The 21,751-nt window shown below is 34.9% G+C and overlaps 1 protein-coding gene across 7 annotated transcripts in view; it reads right to left on the bottom strand.

Moving 5' to 3' along the window:
- The window catches only part of LOC411229 (venom dipeptidyl peptidase 4-like), a 239,919-nt gene that overhangs the window by 204,435 nt on the left and 13,733 nt on the right, over positions 1-21,751 (bottom strand). For 5 of the 7 annotated variants that reach the window (XM_006559829.3, XM_006559827.3, XM_006559828.3 and 2 more), the window contains exon 3: positions 8,815-9,034. In XM_006559829.3, coding sequence (XP_006559892.1) covers positions 8,815-9,034 — 220 coding nt within the window. Of the gene's footprint in view, positions 1-8,814; positions 9,035-21,340; positions 21,443-21,517; positions 21,703-21,751 lie in introns of those variants that run through there. The other 2 variants (XM_006559825.3, XM_006559826.3) reach the window with 2 other exon arrangements.

The following is a 21,751-nucleotide window of genomic DNA, read 5'->3' as shown; positions in this document are numbered from 1 at the left end:
ATAAGAAAAAAATAGAACCTGGAAAAATCCCCCGAAATTTAACATCCTGCAAAATTTCCATCCGCTATATCGGCGTGCATGCAGGAAGGAAAATACAAAGAAAGAAAAGAAGAAGCAGATTCGAGTAACGATGAAAAATGGGGCGGGCGAAGCGGGCCATCTTTCGCGATCAGACCTGAAACCCGAGGAAGTAGAAATATATATATCGACCACCATCGTTGCAAGAAATTCGCCAATTACACGGGGATCGAAATTAATGCCAATCGATTTCCCGGATTCCCTCTCAGAGATAGCCTTCTCTCAAAAATTAACGGCGACAAGTCTACTCGAGCTTGTTAGTTTTTCCTCGATGGGTCCATTTCGCTCGATGGAAACGGGATGGAATGGGTTGGAAAAAATGGAGGAGGGATGTGGGCAGGAAGAAGGGAGACGCGTGATGGTGGTGGTGGAGGAGGAAGATGTAGAGGGCGGTGATTACGGTGGTTGATGAGAGTTTCACGCTCGGGTCGAACCGCAGCCACCCCGTCCGAAATTGTGGTGATCTCGTACGTATTTAGCGTTGTCTGCGTTGGATGGTAGCTGCGTCCAGCGTCAGCAACACGCGTGGCGGCTAATGCCCGGGAAAAATGGGGTAGGCCGCGATTTTCTTGCTGCAACGGTGGGTGCTGCGCGTCGAAACGCAATGAACGACGTGGATATTTATCTTTTTAAAAGGGGAAAAAACTTTTGCCATGTTTTGCGGAACAAACTGTTTCCTCGGCTCGTAAGGGGAGGGAAGAAAAATGGAGGTAAAAAATTGAAGGGATATTTCGAATTGTGTATATATATATATGTAATGTATATGTAAAATTTGAAGATAGAGTGTTTTTAAGGAAAATATCGATATCGATGAACAGTTTGGAGAATATTGTAGATACATAGATCGACGTAATATAGCAACGAATAACGATTCTACTCTTTCGTTATTTTGTATTAAAACATGGACTTTATAGTTACGCTTATGCGTGTATAATATAAATTTAATGAACCAAGTTGAAAAAATACGGAGTAATTAACTTTGGTGAATATTATATATAAATGAAACTCGTTCTAACGAATTATTTGATTAATAATCCTTGCACTTTCAATTCGTTCGACGAATATATATCATTCTTATTATCAATCTCCAACTAATTAATTTTATTTACTTACAATTATTTCTTTTTGCAAAATTTCATTTATAATCTCTTAAACGAGATACATTATCGAAGAATAAACAATTTTCGAACAATTTTATTTTCTCTGGAGATTTAGGTTTGGATCAATGGAGCAAGATGCCATTTCCATTTCCAAAAATTGGAAAAAATTTGGTACATTATCGAAGAATCAACTTCTCTCGAATAAATAATTTTTGAAATATTTATATATCTTCTCTGGAGATTTAGATCAAGATGGAGCAAGATGCCATTTCCATTTCCAAAAATTGGAAAAAATCTCTTAAAGATTAGAGATACATTATCGAAGAATCAACTTCTCTCTAATAAACAATTTTCGAACAATTTTATCTTCTCTGGAGATTTAAATTTGGATCGAGACGGATCAAGATGGAGCAAGATACCATTTCCAAAAATTAGAAAAAATCTCTTAAAGATTAGAGATAAATTATCGAAGAATCAACTTCTCTCGAATAAACAATTTTCGATAAAAATTTTATCTTCTCTGATTTAGATTTGGATCAATGAAGGAAGATGTCATTTCCATTTCCAAAATTCGGAAAAAGCGCTGTTTTTTCTTTCTCAAAAAAATCTCAAAACGGACGCGTCGCCCGTTTTTGACCCGTTTCGGAATTTCTCCTCTAATTTTTTTCTCCTTTCCTTTTGTCCAACCGAGAATCGTTGCGGGAAAGGGGATACGAACGTAAATACGAAACGAGAACGTTGCTGCGAGAATGCGCGCTTTCCTTTCTTTTCTCCCCCGGCATTCTTTCCCCTCTTCCTCCCTCCCTGCTTTTTCTTCGATCCCAGGCGCGGTTTAATTCACTCGTCCGCGCAGGACAAGCGGAAAAAAATAATTGCAAGATTATTTTTCCCCGCGTTTCGAAAAATTTACGTCCCCTCCTTTTCTCCTCCTCCTCCTCCTCCTCCTGTTGTTCCAGAATTTCGCCAATTCTGAAAGAGACGCGTCGTCTTTTCCCGCATTCCCGGAACGAGTTGGAATTGTTTCAAGATTTATTCGAACGAAACGTTGAATAATTTTTTCCCCCTTTTCCTTTCGTAAACTCTTGGGAAGGATGATTATTCATCGAAGCGGAATATCGTGTTACATAAAGACGACGAGCAGTGTTGGATTTGAAAGGAATAAATTGAACTTGTCGATCCGATTTTTGTTTCAATTCGTTCCGATTTTATTGTATAAAATTTATACGGAAAAATTTTAATTAAAAATAATCTCTATATATATATATATTTTTTTTTTGTGGAAAATGTCGAATTTTATTATCTCCATGCTACGACTAATAAAAGTATTCGAAATGGAATATTCATTTTTAAAGTGAGCCGTTCAACAAAGCATTAATTATCAACGTGGCTTGCGTTCACTAATTCTGCTAAACGTAACAAGAACTTATTGCTTATGTACGCGACAACGAAAACGCGGACAGAGAGAGAGAAGACCAACTCGGTGGGCGCCATTTCTCAAAGTCATTTCCCACCAAAAAACGAGCGCCCGACCCGAGGAAAATTTCATTTTATATTTTCAATTTATTTCGCAAACACTCGTCCCTTTCTTCTTTCCTCCCTTCCGTGAGAACCGCCTCGACAAATTGCACTCTATTTGACCTAAAAATCGAAGAATCGAAAGGAGAAACGGAAAACTCGAATCGACGATTGATGACACGTTTTTCGAAAAGTTGCAGGGTTAAAATACACTCGGCCACAGTTTCAAAGAATCCACTTTCCAATTTTTAAAAAGAGATATTAGGATTGAAATAAGAGTGTAATAAAGTTTGAAGCAAATTTGTAATTTTGAAGATTAATTTTAATAATAGTGTCAACGTTTATTATTTTATAATACGAGATCGAGTATGCTATTTCGCTTGGAAAAAACTATATCAGTGGCGTTCGATGGAGAGAAGAGGGAAAGGAGAAAAAGAAGGTGGAATATTGGACGACTGCAAAAAGTTTGGAAATGAAGTATTGCGCGAGAGAGGTTACGGAATCCCTGTAGGACAGACGAGAAGTATTAACCTCTTTCGAATTTTTTCCTTTTTTTTTTAATTAAACTTTTCTTTTATGCATTTTAAAAATTTCCACGAGATTAAAATTCTTTTGCTGCTCGGATCGTTTATCGTTTATTTCTTGAAATATCTCCTTAGAAATCCCTGTTCGCTCGACAATAATTTTACAATAATAAAAATTCTATTCGTCAATACTACTCCTCGTTCAAAATTACAATTAAACAAAATATCCTTGGAAAAAGACATATCTTTGACATATATAACGACCAACAAAACGAGCAACGTTTAATTTAATTACTCGCCTGGGAATAAATCTCCAGCCCTAATTTCATTAACAATTCAATTCGACAACAACGTATTAAATAATCCACGCAAACGGAGCAATTTCTCCATAATTACTTCCCCTTCGAATCATCGTGCACAGCTCAAGAAGAAGAAGAAGAAGTCGAGCACCAAAGTGGATTAAACGAAGAGGAAAAACCTCCTTCCTTCCTCCTCCAAAAGATCAACAAGAAACGAAGATGACAGATTTCCCCTCCCCTTTTGAAACGGCGATACAACACTGGTTCGTTCGTGTAGGAGACACGAGAGGGAGGGGAGAGGAAGCATAATGCGGCATAAGTTAAGACGATCCCCAAGTTTCTCCGCGCAAAAACAAGCGAGTTCGTAAACAGCAGTTGAAACTCGTTCAGGGCACACGCGTCTCACAAAGAAGAGGAGACTATTTCTTTGATCTTACGGTCTCTTTTACGGGAGGAAGGGGGTTGGAACGTAAAAAAAAGAAAAGTGATAGGGGGTTTAGAGAAGTTAGTTGGAGGAAGCTGTCGTTCGAGGAACTTGGCGACCTTCTTCTGTCACCTTTCACGGGAACACGATTCTCGAACGAGCTTCTGGAGAGGAGGAAGGAGGGAGAATCGAATGGGACTAACGATGGGTTTTTTTCCTTTTCTTTTTTTGGTTGAAATTGATTTTTCGAAAAAAAATCGGAGGGGAGAATGAAAAGGGGATGTTTCTTTGCTGCGGAATGCGGATTGATTTGGGGATAAAAGTTTCGGGATGCAAAACTCGCGAGCCTTTTGTTGTTGTGTGCGTAGGATAAAATCTTGAAATTTTTGGGATGAATTTGGACAGGGATGGGAATGTTGGCGGGAATTTCGTACGTTCTTTTGTGAGGGAACTCGTTTGTAAACGTGGAATAATGTTCGTATTCAGCGATGAATATAACGAGTATAACGAGTCTTTTTTTTTATTATTATTTTTAGATCCTATATTATTTTCCGCTTAATATCTCAAAGTTTTAATCGCGAAATTCTTTTTATACTCGTATTCTTCTTCGAGTATTTTCTTTTCCCAAAAATCTTTAATGAATCTTTTAAGATTTCAAGCATTGGGAAAAGTAGAGATAAAGGAGATTAAAAGTCTTGGTGATTTAACAGGCGAGAAAAACGAATCGACACCGTTTATTAAAATTTATAGGTTTGAAATATAAATGTAAATAAAAAAAAATCAATAACAACACGAATATTCAAATTTAAATATAAATTGTGAATAATGAAAAAATTATAAAAGCACTTGAAACTTTCGTAATATCAAAAATTAAATAATACAATCAATCTTTTTCATTTTATATATATATATATTGAAAATAAAAATCATTGCTTTTTTCTGTTTTTTTTTCGAAAAATAAAATTTATATTTATATTTATTCGAGAAATATATCGTTTACGCGAAATTCAAATAATAGTCGCGATAAATATCGTCTCGATTTACTTACACGAGCTTGTTACTGGAAACCTTAACCAATATATGATATTTTGTACGATTCATTTTACACCAACAAGCGAGAAAAAAGGATTACTAAAAATAATATCAACGTTATCAATACAGAAATCGATTTCGACGGAGTTAAGATTTCTAAATAATCTGATAATGGAAGAGAAATCTGGAATCTCTGGAGAAATTATCATTTGGAAAAAATTACCGATACTCGATGTCGCTCGTGGAAAGAGTTTATCCGAGCGGAGAATTCACGTGAAATTTCGAATCTCTCCACTTCGAAAAGTCCCCCAGCCGCGTTTCAAAAGCACAATACGCCTCAACGACGTGAAATATGGAGAAGCTCGGAGAGATATTGCATAAATCACGCGTTTTCAGAAAAAAGGATATTTCTATTTCTCTTGAAAACGAGCTTGAAGGGAGCAGCAGCTGTCTCATCTTTCAAAGTATCGACTTCATCGAGTCGAACAAAACTGGGAATAATCTGAAAGTAAATTCTTTAGAAAAGAAGAAGAAGAAGGAAGGGATCTCTGACTCGTCACGATTGCTCCTCGGAGGGAGAGGAGGGTTCAGGCAGCTCGCCAGAAGACCTCGCCTTCTCTCGAGCCAGAAAATTCTGTCCGGAACGATTCGTATCACTCGTTACGTGACACATTCCTACCTCTCCAACGGATCGATATACTTTTTGCGGATCGATTACGCAACCGATTTTGAAACGTTCTTCTGGAAAGAATTAAAAATAGAAAGAAGGGAATAGAGTAAGGCTCTAGATGAAAGGTTAAAAAGTTTGTAGAAAGAAGATGGCTGGCAGCCAGTGAGGGGAGGGGCTCTCTCGTCGATCAACCGTGTTTGACAGAGTAATTTGCCGGTAATAATTCACGGGAGGATTAAACAAGAGGAGGAAAAAAGGAAAGGAAAACGATTTGCACGGAACGATTCGATGATCACGGTTGTATAAATCGATATAACCGGTGTCTCGTGGTTAATAATAATATTTCTAAATTTCCAGCCGACAATTTCCTCTAATGAAAACGTGATTAATGCCTTGTCGACCGAGCGAAACCGTGGATAAAGAGGAATGAAACGACGATCTCCCTCTTTCTCTTCCCTCAATTAGCGACCTATTCTTACCTCGCTCGCGTCTTTTCTTCTTTTCCTTTTTTCTACACACCGGCCCCGGTAAATTCAACGTTTCACAAAGCGATCTTGTCGAGGAAAACGAGGCCCAAGTATGCACTTTCGGGCGAAGTTGAACGTGGAATGCCTCCACGCGGGGAATCGATGTTCCTTGGCGGTGGGAGTCGTAGGATGGCGGATTCAAAGGGGGAAACTTCCAAGTTAAGGGGAATTAATTCACCGAATGGAATCTTTGTTCCGTGGAAACGGAGCCCACGGAGGCCAGTGAAAGTGAAGTTTTCCCTTGGAAACGTTCCGGGACAATGGCCTCGGAACAACCGGTGTCAAACTCGCCGGAAGCTTCGCCATTTATCGGGACAAAGGAGGGCCCGCTAATCCCAAAATGAAACGAGACTCGTCCAAGGAATAGTTCGCTCTTTTCTAATATATATAAAAGTATAAAAAGAATCGATAGTTTATAGATTTAGTCAAGTAAAAATAGTTTTAATCTCGCTTCGAGCGAGGATTAAAAATCGTAGAAATATTGGATTGGCAACTAAGTAATTGCGGATTTTTTTTAGAAAATCAAAGACAATTTTTTCATGGAATTAAATAACTTTATTCTATAATGTGTTGCCCATTTCGATCAATGACCTTTTGCCATCTTTCAGGCAGCGTCATAATCCCACGTTCATAAAACTTGTGGTTTTTATTAGCAAAAAACTGAATCGGGTACGATTTGATATCATCATCATTATCGAAATTTTTACCGTTCAAGGAGTTTTGTAAAGATCGAAACAAAAAGTAATCGGATGATGCAAGGTCAGGACTATATGGTGGATGTGGCAAAACATCCCAACCAAGCTCCAATAATTTTTGCCGAGTGACCAAAGATGCGTGTGGCCTTGCATCGTCACGATGGAATACAACACTTTTTCGATTTGTCAATTCGGGCTGCTTTTCTTCAATCGCATTGTTTAATTTCGTTAGTTGTTCAATGTAGACAACAGAATTGATCGTTCGATTGGGTGGTAAGAGTTCGAAATAGACAATTCCTTCGTAATCCCACCAAACTGATAACAAAACCTTCTTTCGACGAATACCAGCTTTCGATGTTGTTCGAGCTGGTTCACGTGGCCTGCTCCACCATCTTTTCCGCTTGATATTCTTGTAAACAATCCATTTTTCATCGCCAGTTATCAGTCGTTTTAAAAATGGATCATTTTCATTACGTTTCTTTAGCAAATCGCAGCTGTTGATGCGTTGCGTTAAACGCTTTTCTTTCAGTTCGTGAGGAACCCATGTATCGAGTTTTTGAACATAGCCAAGTTGTTTTAAGTGGTTTTCAATGCATGTACGTGATACATGAAGCTTCTCTGCAATCTCACGAGTTGTACTGCGACGATCCGAATCGATTATTGCTTTGATTAGATCGTCATCAACTTCAACTGAAATCCGCAATTACTTAGTTGCCAACCCAATATATAAAAGTATAAAAAGAATCGATAATTTATAGATTTAGTCAAGTAAAAATGTTTTAATCTCGCTTCGAGCGAGAATTAAAAATCGTAGAAATACTTTAATAACATTCTTCGACGAATTTTCACAGCTCGAAATGACGAGGAGGAACAAGAAGAAAATTATCGAGATGAAAGATATCTTTTTGCAAGTGATTACTTCTTGGAGAAAAAAATATTTCTGCAAGACTTAATAACTCAAGGAACAAGAAAATGATAATTATACGAATTGTCATCGTGTGACGGCGTACAAAAAAATTCCTTCCGCCATTAAAAATAAAAATTGAGAAAAATAATTTCAATTAACTAAACTCTCTTAACTAATCCTCTCTTTCAAAACATTTTCGTGTTTCCTTCGATTGTGAAAGAAGATCCTAGAAGAAGGAAAGAGAAGAGAAACGCGATTCCCTTCAACACCGTTTCGAAGAGGAGATTCGTTGATTGTTGAAAATGATGTTTGCCGTACGCGTAATGGCGCAAATCGATAGGCCCGTATAAGCGGAGGGAAATTAACGTCGCGCCATCCGGTACACAGGTACCGTGTAGATACAGCCGGCGAATCGAAACCCCTCAATTTGCGGCAATGGGCCGAGCCTCCTCTCTCTCCCTCTCTCTCGACGGCTGCAAGGGGACGATTCTCTCGCCGTGATCCCCTCGCCCGCTAATTACTGCGCCCACGTCAAATTCCCTCTCTCTCTCTCTCTCTCACCCTCTCCTTTCCGCAATTGCAAACTGTGGCAGGCCACAATAAAGATTTCACCGATTAATCGGGATTTCGAGGAGGGTGAATCTTTGTCCATCCCCTCGATAACGTTTAAGCTGTCGAAACGGATTCGAGATTCGTGATCAAATCTGCGTTTTAAGGGTTTAACGTATAGTGGATAGTGGATAGTGGTTAAATTTAGTAAATGTAATAAGGAGGATGTTGGATATCCTTTTTCTTCTCTCTCTTTCGTGTTACATTCAATAGGACCGATTTTGGGTTAGTATAATGCGGTGTAAGTGTAATATCTTTGCGCGATATCGAAATTGGAAATCGTATTTCTATATAGGAATCGTATTGTACGATTTTCGAACTCTTTGTTTTATTCCATCTACGATAAAGGAAGAGATTCGCGAATCCAATAAATCCAATAAATATTGGAGAATTTTATTAATTTTATTAAATATTAAAAATATGTATGTATTTACCGGTGATCCATGTCCCGTTGAAGCTTTTCGGGGATAAGGAGCCGGCGAGCCACTCCTCGAGAGAAATGCCGGAGGCGAGGGGTGTCCTCGAGGCCGAGGAATCCGGGCTCCCGGTCAAAAGAACGGTCGCCGCGATGACCAGGCCGAGCACGACCACGGCGACCAAGCAGCCGGCCAGGAATCGTCGCCAATTCCGTTGCTTGTTCTTCGTCATCAGGTCCTGGAACAATTAGCAAACCGAGCCAGGGGGGGGTTAAGCTGTGCGTCCACTTGGGTGCGGCGGGAAGGAAGTTAGGAAACCGGCACGTGTTAAGGACAGCAGTGGGTTTGCAACGGATGCACCGACACCAGTGCTTCACCACAGATATTAATTGAGAATTGTATCGAAAGTGGATATTTTTTTAATCTTTAAAACATTGCGTTGAAACAAAACTGAAAAGGAAATTGGAAATAATGCCGTACGGAGAAGATTTATATTACGTGAAACAAATATATAAATATCGTTGCAGAAACTCAAAATTCTTATCGATAAGAATAACAACATATTTTTTTGAATTGCGCAACCTATTTCCACGAAAACATCTACCTGTATAATAATTGTATGTATAATAATTCGATTCAAAGGACTTGTATACGTGAGTAAGATTTTCTGCTGTGTGTGTATATATATGTATCTCTGGTACGTATCTCATATGCATAACGCGCAAACGTGTACGACGTGTCTCTCTCTGGTCGTATTTGAAAAAACGAAGCACGCATACCGCCCACAATGCGTTTAAATAATTCTTTCGGTGTAAAAGAGTCGACTCGTTTTCGCTGTTTATCGCTTGATATATATATATGTATATAACCGTGTCAATTTCTCCCTCTCTCTCTTCCCTTTTTCGTTTTTTCTTTCCTTCTTTGACCTGGAAACCGGATTCTGTTTGGAACCCGTAACAATTCTTCCTGCCCTCCCGTGTTTACCTTCGGGACCTTTTCAACGCGACGCGACGTTTAACTTGCCTGATGAGAACTTCATTCGTGCAATTCCTCGGCCGTGGAACGCGTTCGGTGGAAGATGAAAGAGCGCCTTAAGCTCCGTCCACACCGAGCGACCGATCGATAAATCACAGGAAACTCCGCTTTTTTTCTTCTTTAATTTCATCAGTCTTTCGATTAGAAGATTAGAAGGTCGAGTTTAATTATCGGGAAAGAAAAGAGAAAGGTACGAATTTCGTGAATTTTTGAATTGAATTTCTCTTGTAAAGTGGAGGAAAGAATTGATTAAGTAGTCGATATCATTCGTTTGGAGAAGAAGATTTCTATCGAGGAATGGAAAGAGAGATATTAGAAACGATATACCTAATTTTCTCGTCCTGAAAATTCGTTTGAAGATCGATGTGATCCATCGTTTCGTTCATCCAACTGTGTGAGGACCGCCTTAGACGGCGATCAACTTCGAATGCACGGCTCAAAGAGGCAAGGAGAGAGGATTCGCCGAGAGATAACCGTTTAAAATTATCCCTTACACTCGTTAGGAAACTTGAACACGACTGTTTCTTTCACACGTACGTGAAATAAAATTCAATAGATCCGAATCGGTTTTATTGAAATGGAAATATAAGATAGATTAATCTCCTATGATTAAGAATCTAATAAATCTTCTTCTTCTTTTTCTCTGTAACACGGTGCATGATCAATTTCACGCGTTAAATTTAACGAAGATATTAAAAGAAATAAGTCAATTACGATTCTCGAGAAGATTATCGATTAAAACATTCTTAAACTTAACTTTTCTCTTAACTTTTAATTTAAAATTGTTTCATATTTCGAACAATTCCGCAACGGATTGATTAATTAAACGTCGTTTCAAATTCAGGAACAGCTCAGGAAGAGCTTTGGTCCCCCAATTGCGTGTCCATCCCACACGAGGATGTGTGTGCTTTGTGAAAGGTGCTTTAGAAGTGGGACGATGATCGTTTAAAGGAGAAACCGATAGAAGTTTTCAATTATCGCAAAGAAGGACGAGCCTCTCTCTAACCTGACCGAGGGCGACGTTTCTCTTCCGCGATTACATTACAGTCGAGTGCGGCGAGAATTTTTCCTGGGATCAACGCTTCCGGTTATCTGGCTCCGGGGAAAGAAAAAGGAAGAGGAAGAGTGATAGTCATACACGAACGTCTAAAAGTTTCGAATCTTTTGATACTTTTGGTCTTTAAGTCTCTGGTGATTAATCGTGCAATTTCTTTTTTCTTACAACACGATACATCGATATGGAAAATTCATATTGTTACGAAAATCTTCTAGGAAATAGAATAGATACGGAATGAGGGAAATTTTAAAAGTATGGATAAAATTTTAATTCGTGCAATTTCTTTTTTCTTACAACACGATACATCGATATGGAAAATCGTGCTTAATTTTTCATCAAATTGAACGTCGAAAATTCGTATTGTTAGAGATCTTCTAGGAAATAGAATAAATATGAAATGAGGGAAATTTTAAAAGTATGGATAAAATTTTAATTCGTGCAATTTCTTTTTTCTTACAACATATGATACATCGATATGGAAAATTCGTATTGTTACAAAGATCTTCTAGGAAATAGAATAAATATGGAATGAGGGAAATTTTAAAAGTATGGATAAAATTTTAATTCGTGCAATTTCTTTTTTCTTACAACACGATACATCGATATGGAAAATTCGTATTGTTACGAAGATCTTCTAGGAAATAGAATAAATATGGAATGAGGGAAATTTTAAAAGTATGGATAAAATTTTAATTCGTGCAATTTCTTTTTTCTTACAACATATGATACATCGATATGGAAAATTCGTATTGTTACAAAGATCTAGGAAATAGAATAGATACGGAATGAGGGAAATTTTAAAAGTATGGATAAAATTTTAATTCGTGCAATTTCTTTTTTCTTACAACACAATATATCGATATGGAAAATTCGTATTAGAATAAATATGGAATGAGGGAAATTTTAAAAGTATGAGCAAAATTTTAACACGATTGGTTATATCTTTTAATGTTATGATATAATACAATGTTTCGAATGGATAATGAATAAATAATGAAAATAATTCCTGAAAATTGAAAAGAGAAATTATTGGAGAGAAAATTGCAAATCTTTTGTTCCCAGGACATTATTTTTGAAATTTGAAATTAAATTATAAAACTTTGTTGCTATCCTTTTTCATCTCACGGAAATAATACACCGAATAAAATAATAGATCCATTATATCTCATTTTTGGCAGACGAAATTATTAAAAGGATTGAACGAAAATTTTGAAATTACTTATATAACATTATTATTACTATTCAAGAAAAATTCATTGATAAATCGATGATCAATATAACTTTTCTTAATATTATTACATATTTTTTTTAAACAGAATATGGATTTCGATTAAGCTAAACGATGGAGAAAACTTTTGAATGGAAATGTACCGGCGAGATTTCTGAAGATCCCACCGTTTTATTATACCCTTTATTACACGAGCTTCACCAGCACGATTTCATTTTCCTTCGCTATCCATAAATTCTCCAACGATCCTTCGACCGCTTAAAAAATAGTATAATCCCCGCGAGAGGGATCGTTCGCGTGATTTATCACGGTGGATAAATTTTTTCCCTCCCCCTCCCTCCATTGACCGATACGACAACCGGTATAAGAAATTAAATGACCCATCGCGGTGTAATAATAAGAAGGGAGCGAACGTATTTCGGGATGGATATAAAGAGGGATCGTTACGATAAAATAGCGAAACCTTCGAGAGATGCAGATTTATGGAGCGGGAATATCGGGGTGAAAAGGACGGCATCCTTGGCCAGGCCACGCTGGCTTACTCAAGCAGTCATCCGAGGACAAGTATAACTTGAGCACACGTGAATTCTCAGAAATTTCACAAATTTCCTGATAAATAATAATATAAGGAATTTTATATCCTTGAATGAGGATGATGTATTTTGTAGAGTTTAGAATTAGTTTTAGGATTAAGAGTTTGTCCAGTTTCATTTGTTGGATGAATTGTAATTATGAGATTTTTAGATTCCATACGATTAGTTTGAATTTCTTTGAAGTTAATTTATCTTTTTTAGTTTTTAGATTAATAATGATCTTTAAGGATAAAGATATTTTATTTTTAATGATTATATTTTTTTGATTATAGGAAGCTTACTTTCTTCCTTTTATTGATAATTTTTGTTTTTTAGAAATGCAGAAATGTAAATTATGTAAATATGGAAATGAAGTTTGGAGGGAAAGTCTTAATATGTCCACTTTATGTTTCATTTATTAATTAAAAGTTTTTTGCAAATTTGTTGAAGTTTTAAAGTTAAAAAGAGAGAAGTTAAGTGTTTTAAGAGTAACAATTTCATGAAAATATTGGAATAAAATTTAAAAGAATAATAATTACAATAGACGAGATAATCTTATGGAAAGGTGAGATTTAAATTCTAAATTATTATAATCTAAGAAAAATAATCAATGGAACGTTTCAACTTTCGATTCTATTATTTCAACATAATTTTAACGATTAATCGATTATTCAGAATTAACAAATAATTCTCGATAATAAACCTAAATAAACAAAAGAATCATATTGAAATAATTACTTATTGAAATATACATTTACAATATAATAAATAAAAATGTTCATTTCAGAACATTTCGCACGTGAATAAATGAACATATTACCCCCAAGTGATATCCAGAAACGTAGAAACCTTCCAATCTTCCATCCCTCCAATATCCTTCCCTCCGCGTTAATTTGTCAAAGAAGCCTTAATACTCGCGCAATGAACGTGAAACGTCTCGTAAGAGCCCAAGAATCGTCCCCTTTCCGGATGAAAAACGTTTAAGACCAGGAAGAAGAGAGGGACGTGCCTATAAAATGTTTAATCTCGAAACGGACGTACAAAAGATCGATAAAATTAAATTTGCTGATAGTCGAATTTGATAAAGTTCAAGATCGAATAATCAATCTAATAAGTTCAATAATTACCATGAAATTTATTAAAAATACAGGAGAATTTAATGTCATAAACAGATTAAAGAATCTAAATCAAATAAAGTTAGTGATAAAATTATATTAAGTAATAAATGTCTTAAGTTGATGTAAAAATATTAATCTGATAAAAAATAATAATATTAGATCGATATTTCGAAACAACTTTAAATTCATTATATACAAAATTTATAATAAATACAATTCGTGATTGAATTAATCAAAAAATTCTAAAAAAGAAGTAAATAAATAAATTTATCTTAGTGTCAATTTCATTTTTTCAATTCAACTTTTCAATTTTTTTCATCAATATTAATATTGAATTAATTGATACAATAAATAAGTGAAGAATATATTAAATAAATAAGATGAATTACAAATCATTTTATTTAAGGATAAAAGATCGAGGATTCAACTCGATATTAATATTGAATTAATACAATAAATGAAGAATATATTAAATAAATAAGATGAATTACAAATCATTTTATTTAAGGATAAAAGATCGAGGATTCAACTCGATATTAATATTGAATTAATACAATAAGTGAAGAATTATTAAATAAATAAGATGAATTACAAATCATTTTATTTAAGGATAAAAGATCGAGGATTCAACTCGATATTAATATTGAATTAATACAATAAATAAAGAATTATTAAATAAATAAGATGAATTACAAATCATTTTATTTAAGGATAAAAGATCGAGGATTCAACTCGATATTAATATTGAATTAATACAATAAGTGAAGAATTATTAAATAAATAAGATGAATTACAAATCATTTTATTTAAGGATAAAAGATCGAGGATTCAACTCGATATTAATATTGAATTAATACAATAAATAAAGAATTATTAAATAAATAAGATGAATTACAAATCATTTTATTTAAGGATAAAAGATCGAGGATTCAACTCGATATTAATATTGAATTAATACAATAAGTGAAGAATTATTAAATAAATAAGATGAATTACAAATCATTTTATTTAAGGATAAAAGATCGAGGATTCAACTCGATATTAATATTGAATTAATACAATAAGTGAAGAATTATTAAATAAATAAGATGAATTACAAATCATTTTATTTAAGGATAAAAGATCGAGGATTCAACTCGTAATCCGCCTAAAAAAATTAACGAGGATCTCGTCTACGTAATTGATCGGCTTCCCTACGAGAGAAGCGTATGCACAGCGATCGAGGAATCGCTGCTGCTTCCGGATGGGATAAGGAAACGTATAGGCGAAACGTGAGGTAATATCCGGGCGTGGCGTAACGACATCGGGCCATTTTCGATTCCGTGCCTTCACGTTGGAAAAGTGTAACATCTTCGCATCTTCCTTAACGTTAAAGTTAAAAACTGTAAGGCTGTTTTATCGAAATTAAATTTAAACCTCCCTCGGAGCCTCATCCATTGCCCCAGGAAAGAGGAAGAGGAAGGAAGCTGTTACGGATGAGGAAAGACTCATTTTTTTCTTTTAATCGCGGAATTTCATTTAACAAATGATTTTTAAAAGGGGAAGCTTTACGCAAAGTTTACAAAGGGAAAACGATATCGGATGGTTTATAACGGTATCCACTTTGTTTTATGCCTCGAGAGGATTATTTTACGCTGCATCGATTCGAGTTGTCCGTTCTTGTTGAAGAAATTCCTTAAACTTTTATAAATAATTCCTTCTTTTTTTTCTTCTTGATTTTTCCACTCGATCGAGAAAAAGTAATAGTAGTCGATTTTTAAATAACAAATTCGTTGTTAGAAAATTATTGCACATGAAATTTGATAGAAAAATATCCTCTCAAGAATGATATTTGTTTCGCTTTTTTTTACAGGAATCTCAAGCGGTTCAATTTAACGTGATAAAGTATATTAAAAATTTAAGAGCAAGGGAAAATGGTGGATACAGGTTGGATTTCGGCGTTTACGGAACGAAGGTCCGATTAAACTGAATGATCGATCGAAAAGAAAAATATTCCGATATAATTTCACTTATCTAAATTGACGAAACTTCTGCTCCTTCGTCGAGGGAAATCAACGGGTTAACGATCGATACGTGCCGATTGAGAGAGAACCTTTCCATTTTTAAAGCGGCTCTGACCATTTTTTCTGATTTACGCAAGATTTATCGGCCCATCCCATAAAAGGATAACGGAATTCGAATACGCAAGAAACGTGACTCTTTGCCCGACAATATTATATCTCTTTTATCTCCAATAAAATATATATATATATATAAAATTATACAATAATGACAATTATTATTCTCTCTAACAACTGGCGAGATGTTGACACAATGGGACGGATAATCCTACGAATTACGTAATAAAACGCGATAATAAATTCGTTTCGTCATGTTTCTTTTTCTCTAAAGACATAAGAAGTGCTTCTCGATGATGCAACGTCCATCAACGCGTTGCAATTCATTTGCAATTTTTCTTCCGGTTCGAAGGGATCGCAAATTTAAATACATTTTAAACGGCGTGTCGTATTTTGAATGCAATTTGTGAATGGTTATCCAATGAAGATACGTCCAAGGGGTGGAGATATATTTCTGCTTGTTGATTAGAGAAAAAGAAACGGAAGAAGCACGAAATATTGAAAAGGGGTGAGATAAAAGAAAATAAGTAGCAGCGATCTGTGAACAACATCATTATGAATGAACACGGAGTGTTACTGTAATTACTGGAATTTTAATTGGACTCTCGCAACTGCGAAAGTTGTTGGAGGGGGGGGAACTCTACTCCACGTAAATCAATTTCATTAAAAATATATTCCCAATTATATAAAAATATTACTTGAATACTCTCCCAGTTGAGTTTTTTATATAACACGAGGATCTCTCGTCCAAGTTAGATAGTTTTAACCATCCCATCTGCGGAATATACACACGTGTCGTTTGAAAGGTAAATAGAACGTTGGAAAATTTTATTTGGGTGGGAAATGAATTGCGCGCGCGCGGAAAAAGTCCAGTCCACTTTTTAAATATTCGAAAAGATGGATACTCGGGGTGTTTAAAAACTCGGCTTTATATCGTGAATTGGGCTACTTGGGAGGGGATTCAAAATTCATTTCGTGGAAATTTTTACAGGCCTAATCATAATAACATTTGTTACCTTGAATCATCCAATATTTCGAGTGATAATCGAAATATTGGATAATTCGAAGAAACTTAAAAATTTCGATGTACATAAAATAAAAATACTTCGAATTTTTAGATATCAAAGAGATACGTACTTTCTTATTAAAATTTAGAGAAGTTCAAATGTTCGACACGATTGAATCAAGATTCTTTAGGCTCTGAGAAAGTTTCTGAAAAATTAATCTTAGAAACAATGCAACAATCATAATAAAATACGAATTTTCACCAAGATAGATCATCCAATATTTCGAGTGGTAATTGAATCTTGGACAAATTTTAAAAAAAGTCCAAATCCGAAATTTGGAAAATTCGAAGAAACTTGAAAATTTCGATCCATATAAAATGCATATTTTTTCAGATATCAAAGAGATACTTTCTTATTAAAATTTAGAGAAGTTCAAATATTCGACATGATTGAATCAAGATTCTTTAGGTTCTGGAAAAGTTTCTGAAAAATTAATCTTAGAAACAATGCAATAATCATAATAAAATACGAATTTTCACCAGGATAGATCATCCAATATTTCGAGTGATAATTGAATCTCGGACAAATTTTAAAAAAAATCCAAATCCGAAATTTGGAAAATTCGAAGAAACTTGAAAATTTCGATCCATATAAAATGTATATTTTTTCAGATATCAAAGAAATACGTACTTTCTTATTAAAATTTAGAGAAGTTCAAATATTCGACACGATTGAATCAAGATTCTTTAGGTTCTGGAAAAGTTTCTGAAAAATTAATCTTAGAAACAATGCAACAATCATAATAAAATACGAATTTTCATCAAGATAGATCATCCAATATTTCGAGTGATAATTGAATTCGAAATTCGGACAATTCGAAGAAACTTGAAAATTTCGATGTACATAAAATAAATACTTCGAATTTTCAAATATCAAAGAGATACGTACTTTCTTATTAAAATTTACACTCTCAGAGAAGTTCAAATGTTCGACAAATCAAGATTCTTTAGGCTCTAAGAAAATTTCTGAAAAATTAACCTTAGAAACAATGCAATAAACAATTATAATAAAAGATGGAATTTTCATCAGATCATCATTACCTTCGTCATCCAATATTTCGAGTGATAATTGAATTCGAAGAAACTTGAAAATTTCAATGTACATAAAATAAATACTTCGAATTTCCAGATATCAAAGACGTACTTTCTTATTAAAATTTACACTCTCAAACAATTTCAAACATTTGACACGATTGAATAATCAAGATGCTTGAATATTTGGAGAAGAAAAGAAGAAAAGAAGAAAAAGAATTAAGAAAGTTTTCTGAAAAATTAATCTTGGAAACAAATGCAACGAACAATCATAATAAAACAGATGGAATTTTCACCAGACGGATAGATCATCGTTAAGGATAACGTTACAAAGCCGGAGGCAATTTCGACGTGCAATTTCACCGTGCGAATTTCGAGTTGAAAAGATCAGCCAGCCTTCTTCTCGGATGACTCACGGCGCACGCATCCTCGTGAAACTGCGATATTAAGAACGGTTAAGTAGGTAGTAGTTCGGTATTCAGCATCTCAGAAGAGAAAGGATGCAATTAAGTATGCCCATGCTTGTATCTCCCTAAAGTGAAAGCCAGCCAAGCGAATAAAGATGCAACGCGGAGAGATGCGCTCACCCTTAGAAAAGAGAGAGAGAGAGAGAGAGACTTAATGCCTGTTTCGCACAGATGCGAGTATCGGGTCATTGTGAAAGTTTTACTCGATCGGTAATTGATTTTGTACCGCGGCCAATTCGATCACTTATCGAGAGAGGGAAGAGAATTATTTCTAAATTGGCGGCAAAAATACGGGGGGAAAAGAAGGAAAAGATTTTTTTTTTTTCATCTTCTAAATCATATTTTAAGCATAAATTGTCACGTATCGACCTTGCATTTACGCGATAATTACACGGGTATTGAATACTCTTTAGGATATTATGATCACGATACTTGCAATTATGCATTGGTTCGCTGTATTAATTAATCATTAAACATATATGGTGTATAATAACGAATATATATATATATATATATATATAATTTTGCACGATATTGGCAACTAGGGATAATTACGTAGCTTAAAGCGAAGCTTGTTAGTAATGGTTAATTATTCATTCTGATAATGTTAAAAGTGAAAAGTCTTGTTCAGAATTCTAATCTATCCTATTATATTCGTAAGTGGAGAATTAATTCTAATATTTCAATGAAAAGTTGACGAGCAACGAACAAAAGAATATGATGAACAAAAACAAATTATAATAATAACAATCGTGGATCATTAATTACGTAATAAATATCCTTTAAGAGTTACGTGCGAATTGGCGTACACATTGAATTGCCTCTAATGTCGGTGCAATTTTCCTTTTGCACATTTTTTTCCTACAAAGATATCATCAATAGAAGGATAGACTAATAATAGGAGGATAGATTGCCACGATCTTACAGCTCGTCGATGCATCGCCGTCTTTGTTAACATTTCAACCTTGGCGACTTTCACGTACACCGCGCATTGCCCAATCTATTAATTCGACCCTGACGAACGCTACCAGTTCGAGACAGGAACAGTTCGAAACCTGTTTTTTCCAATGTCGTTGCATAATCCGTTGCAACAAAATCGTTCGTTTCCAATCGATTATTCCTGATATAAAATGAAACAATTTCGATACAAATATATCAGCATCGATAATTCGAATCTTATTAATTGTACGATTTTTTCATTTCCAGTTAATTTCGAGAGCAATTTTGAAAAACTAGAGGAGTCGTAGATTAACGAATTTTAAAAACAGTTTTTCGTCCATAAGACAGTGGATATGGAAATAAAGCATGGAATGGCCGTGTTTTTTTTTTTCGTACAATTGCAAATCGAATTGTCAACAGTATAAAAACTCTTGTTCCAATTTCCCATAGCGTGATTATCAATTGAATTTACATGCGCTCCTCGCTGGAATGTTTCACGTATTTTCCCTCCATTCACGTTTACGGTTTGTTTCCATGTAATCGTTTTATTGAATTCGGTGTCAAGGGTATGAAAAGCATTCAGTGGTAGAGCCATCATTTATTAATCAAACGTAGACATTCGTTTAAAACACTTTAAAACACATTTCTCCTATTGATTTATCGAGGCAAAAAGAGGAACGATTAAAAATAGATTCAAAGAAATCGTATTTTGAGAATCGTAATACTTGAGAATTATTCTAAGATGTAAAATTTCGGGAAAAAGGAAAAAAAAAACTTACTCTTTAAATTAATAGAAGATTTTATATATCTTCCGTTGCTGTTCATTTTACAAATAATTCGCATAAATTGGACGAGATTTCAAAAAAGGAAAAAATTAAGCTTTCTAATTAATCCAAGAGATTGAAGCCGCTGTTTCCTGGGATATACATAGCTTTGTCCTGCGGCTTTTGACGTCACATAAAGCACACAGCAGTTAGAGAGTAATTTAAGCTCGTGGCAACTGTTACAGAATAAAATTAAGGAATTCTTCAAAAGAGAAAAGTAGAAATTAAATTTCTAGTAAGTCAACGTGGATTTAAGAATTTTAAAAATGATATTTTTTTTTTTTTTTTACCGTAAGAAATCGCAGCAGAAATGTCGTCAAGTAACGGAGAGAAACGAAATGAAAAATTGCGGAAGCGTTCGTCTCAATCGAGAGATCGAAAAAGAATGCGATCCGACGAGTCGCTCAATAATGATTGTAGTCTGAAAAAAAAAACATGTGAGCAATTTGAATCGTTCTCGGTGAAACGCAATCAAACTCGAACAAAGCTGGGACTGGAAATCAAAATAATCCTTTATTCTACAGCTTTGGAGCTTATGTCTCAAACGATTCAATCAACGATTTCTCACAGAACACAATTCTTAGTAACATTGTATACGACGTTAAATTATTTTCTACAATTATTCGAGAGAATGATTCAACGATGGAAACAAGTTTAAAAAAAATTCCAACGAATAATTAGAGAAACGAAAATTAATATATCGTTTTTTGTATTCTGAAGGGAAGAAAAGTCTGGTTTGCTTATCGTTTCTAATATTCGATATTTTTTTCTCTACTGTCCGGTTCAATCAGTCGAAAAGACAGTTGACCACGCATGCGTGTTAATAGTTCGATATGAAATTTTCTAACGTACAAAAATAATCTTCAAATTCCGTATAAAATTATGACACGTGAGAAAATTACATTTTAATGCGAGCAATAATTTTTTTCTTGAAAACGTGAATCAATCATTTCATATTTACCAACTTAAATCAGAAAATACCTCGACGAATGTCTGTTTCGAATTATGCTGACTTGTCTCGAATAACCGCCATAAAAATGTCGAAAGAATCATTAACCAAACCAGCAAATTATCTCATTTCGTAAATACCTGATATGACAGAAACGAACAAGTCTTGAACAGGACATACGAACATGTGGATAACCTCGTCCTATTAAATCGATCCAATACGAAACCCAACCTCAATGCGATCTGCGAGAGAAGGTGAATTGACAGCAAGAGCACAAAGCCGCATTTTCGTAGAAAGTAAGAAAAGTGAACGCTCACGTGTCGGAAATACCGGACTGGAAACGGCATCCACGATGTTCAATATGTTCTTGATTAATCCAGCTTGACACAAATTTCGTATTTCTCGATAGAGACGAATCAACTTGTTAAAAATCGATCGCGATTAATTTTTCGATACAAAAAACTAACGATCGAATACGCGCATACGATCATACGTCCGTAAGTATCGCGCGACTCCTTCTTTCTCAGTCTTTCTCATGCGAGTTGTCGTTC

This window comes from Apis mellifera, linkage group LG7, assembly GCF_003254395.2.
Source record: "Apis mellifera strain DH4 linkage group LG7, Amel_HAv3.1, whole genome shotgun sequence".
NCBI lineage: Eukaryota > Metazoa > Arthropoda > Insecta > Hymenoptera > Apidae > Apis > Apis mellifera.
The sequence above is the reverse complement of the archived record's forward strand: the minus strand, read 5'-3'. Positions and strand labels throughout refer to the sequence as shown.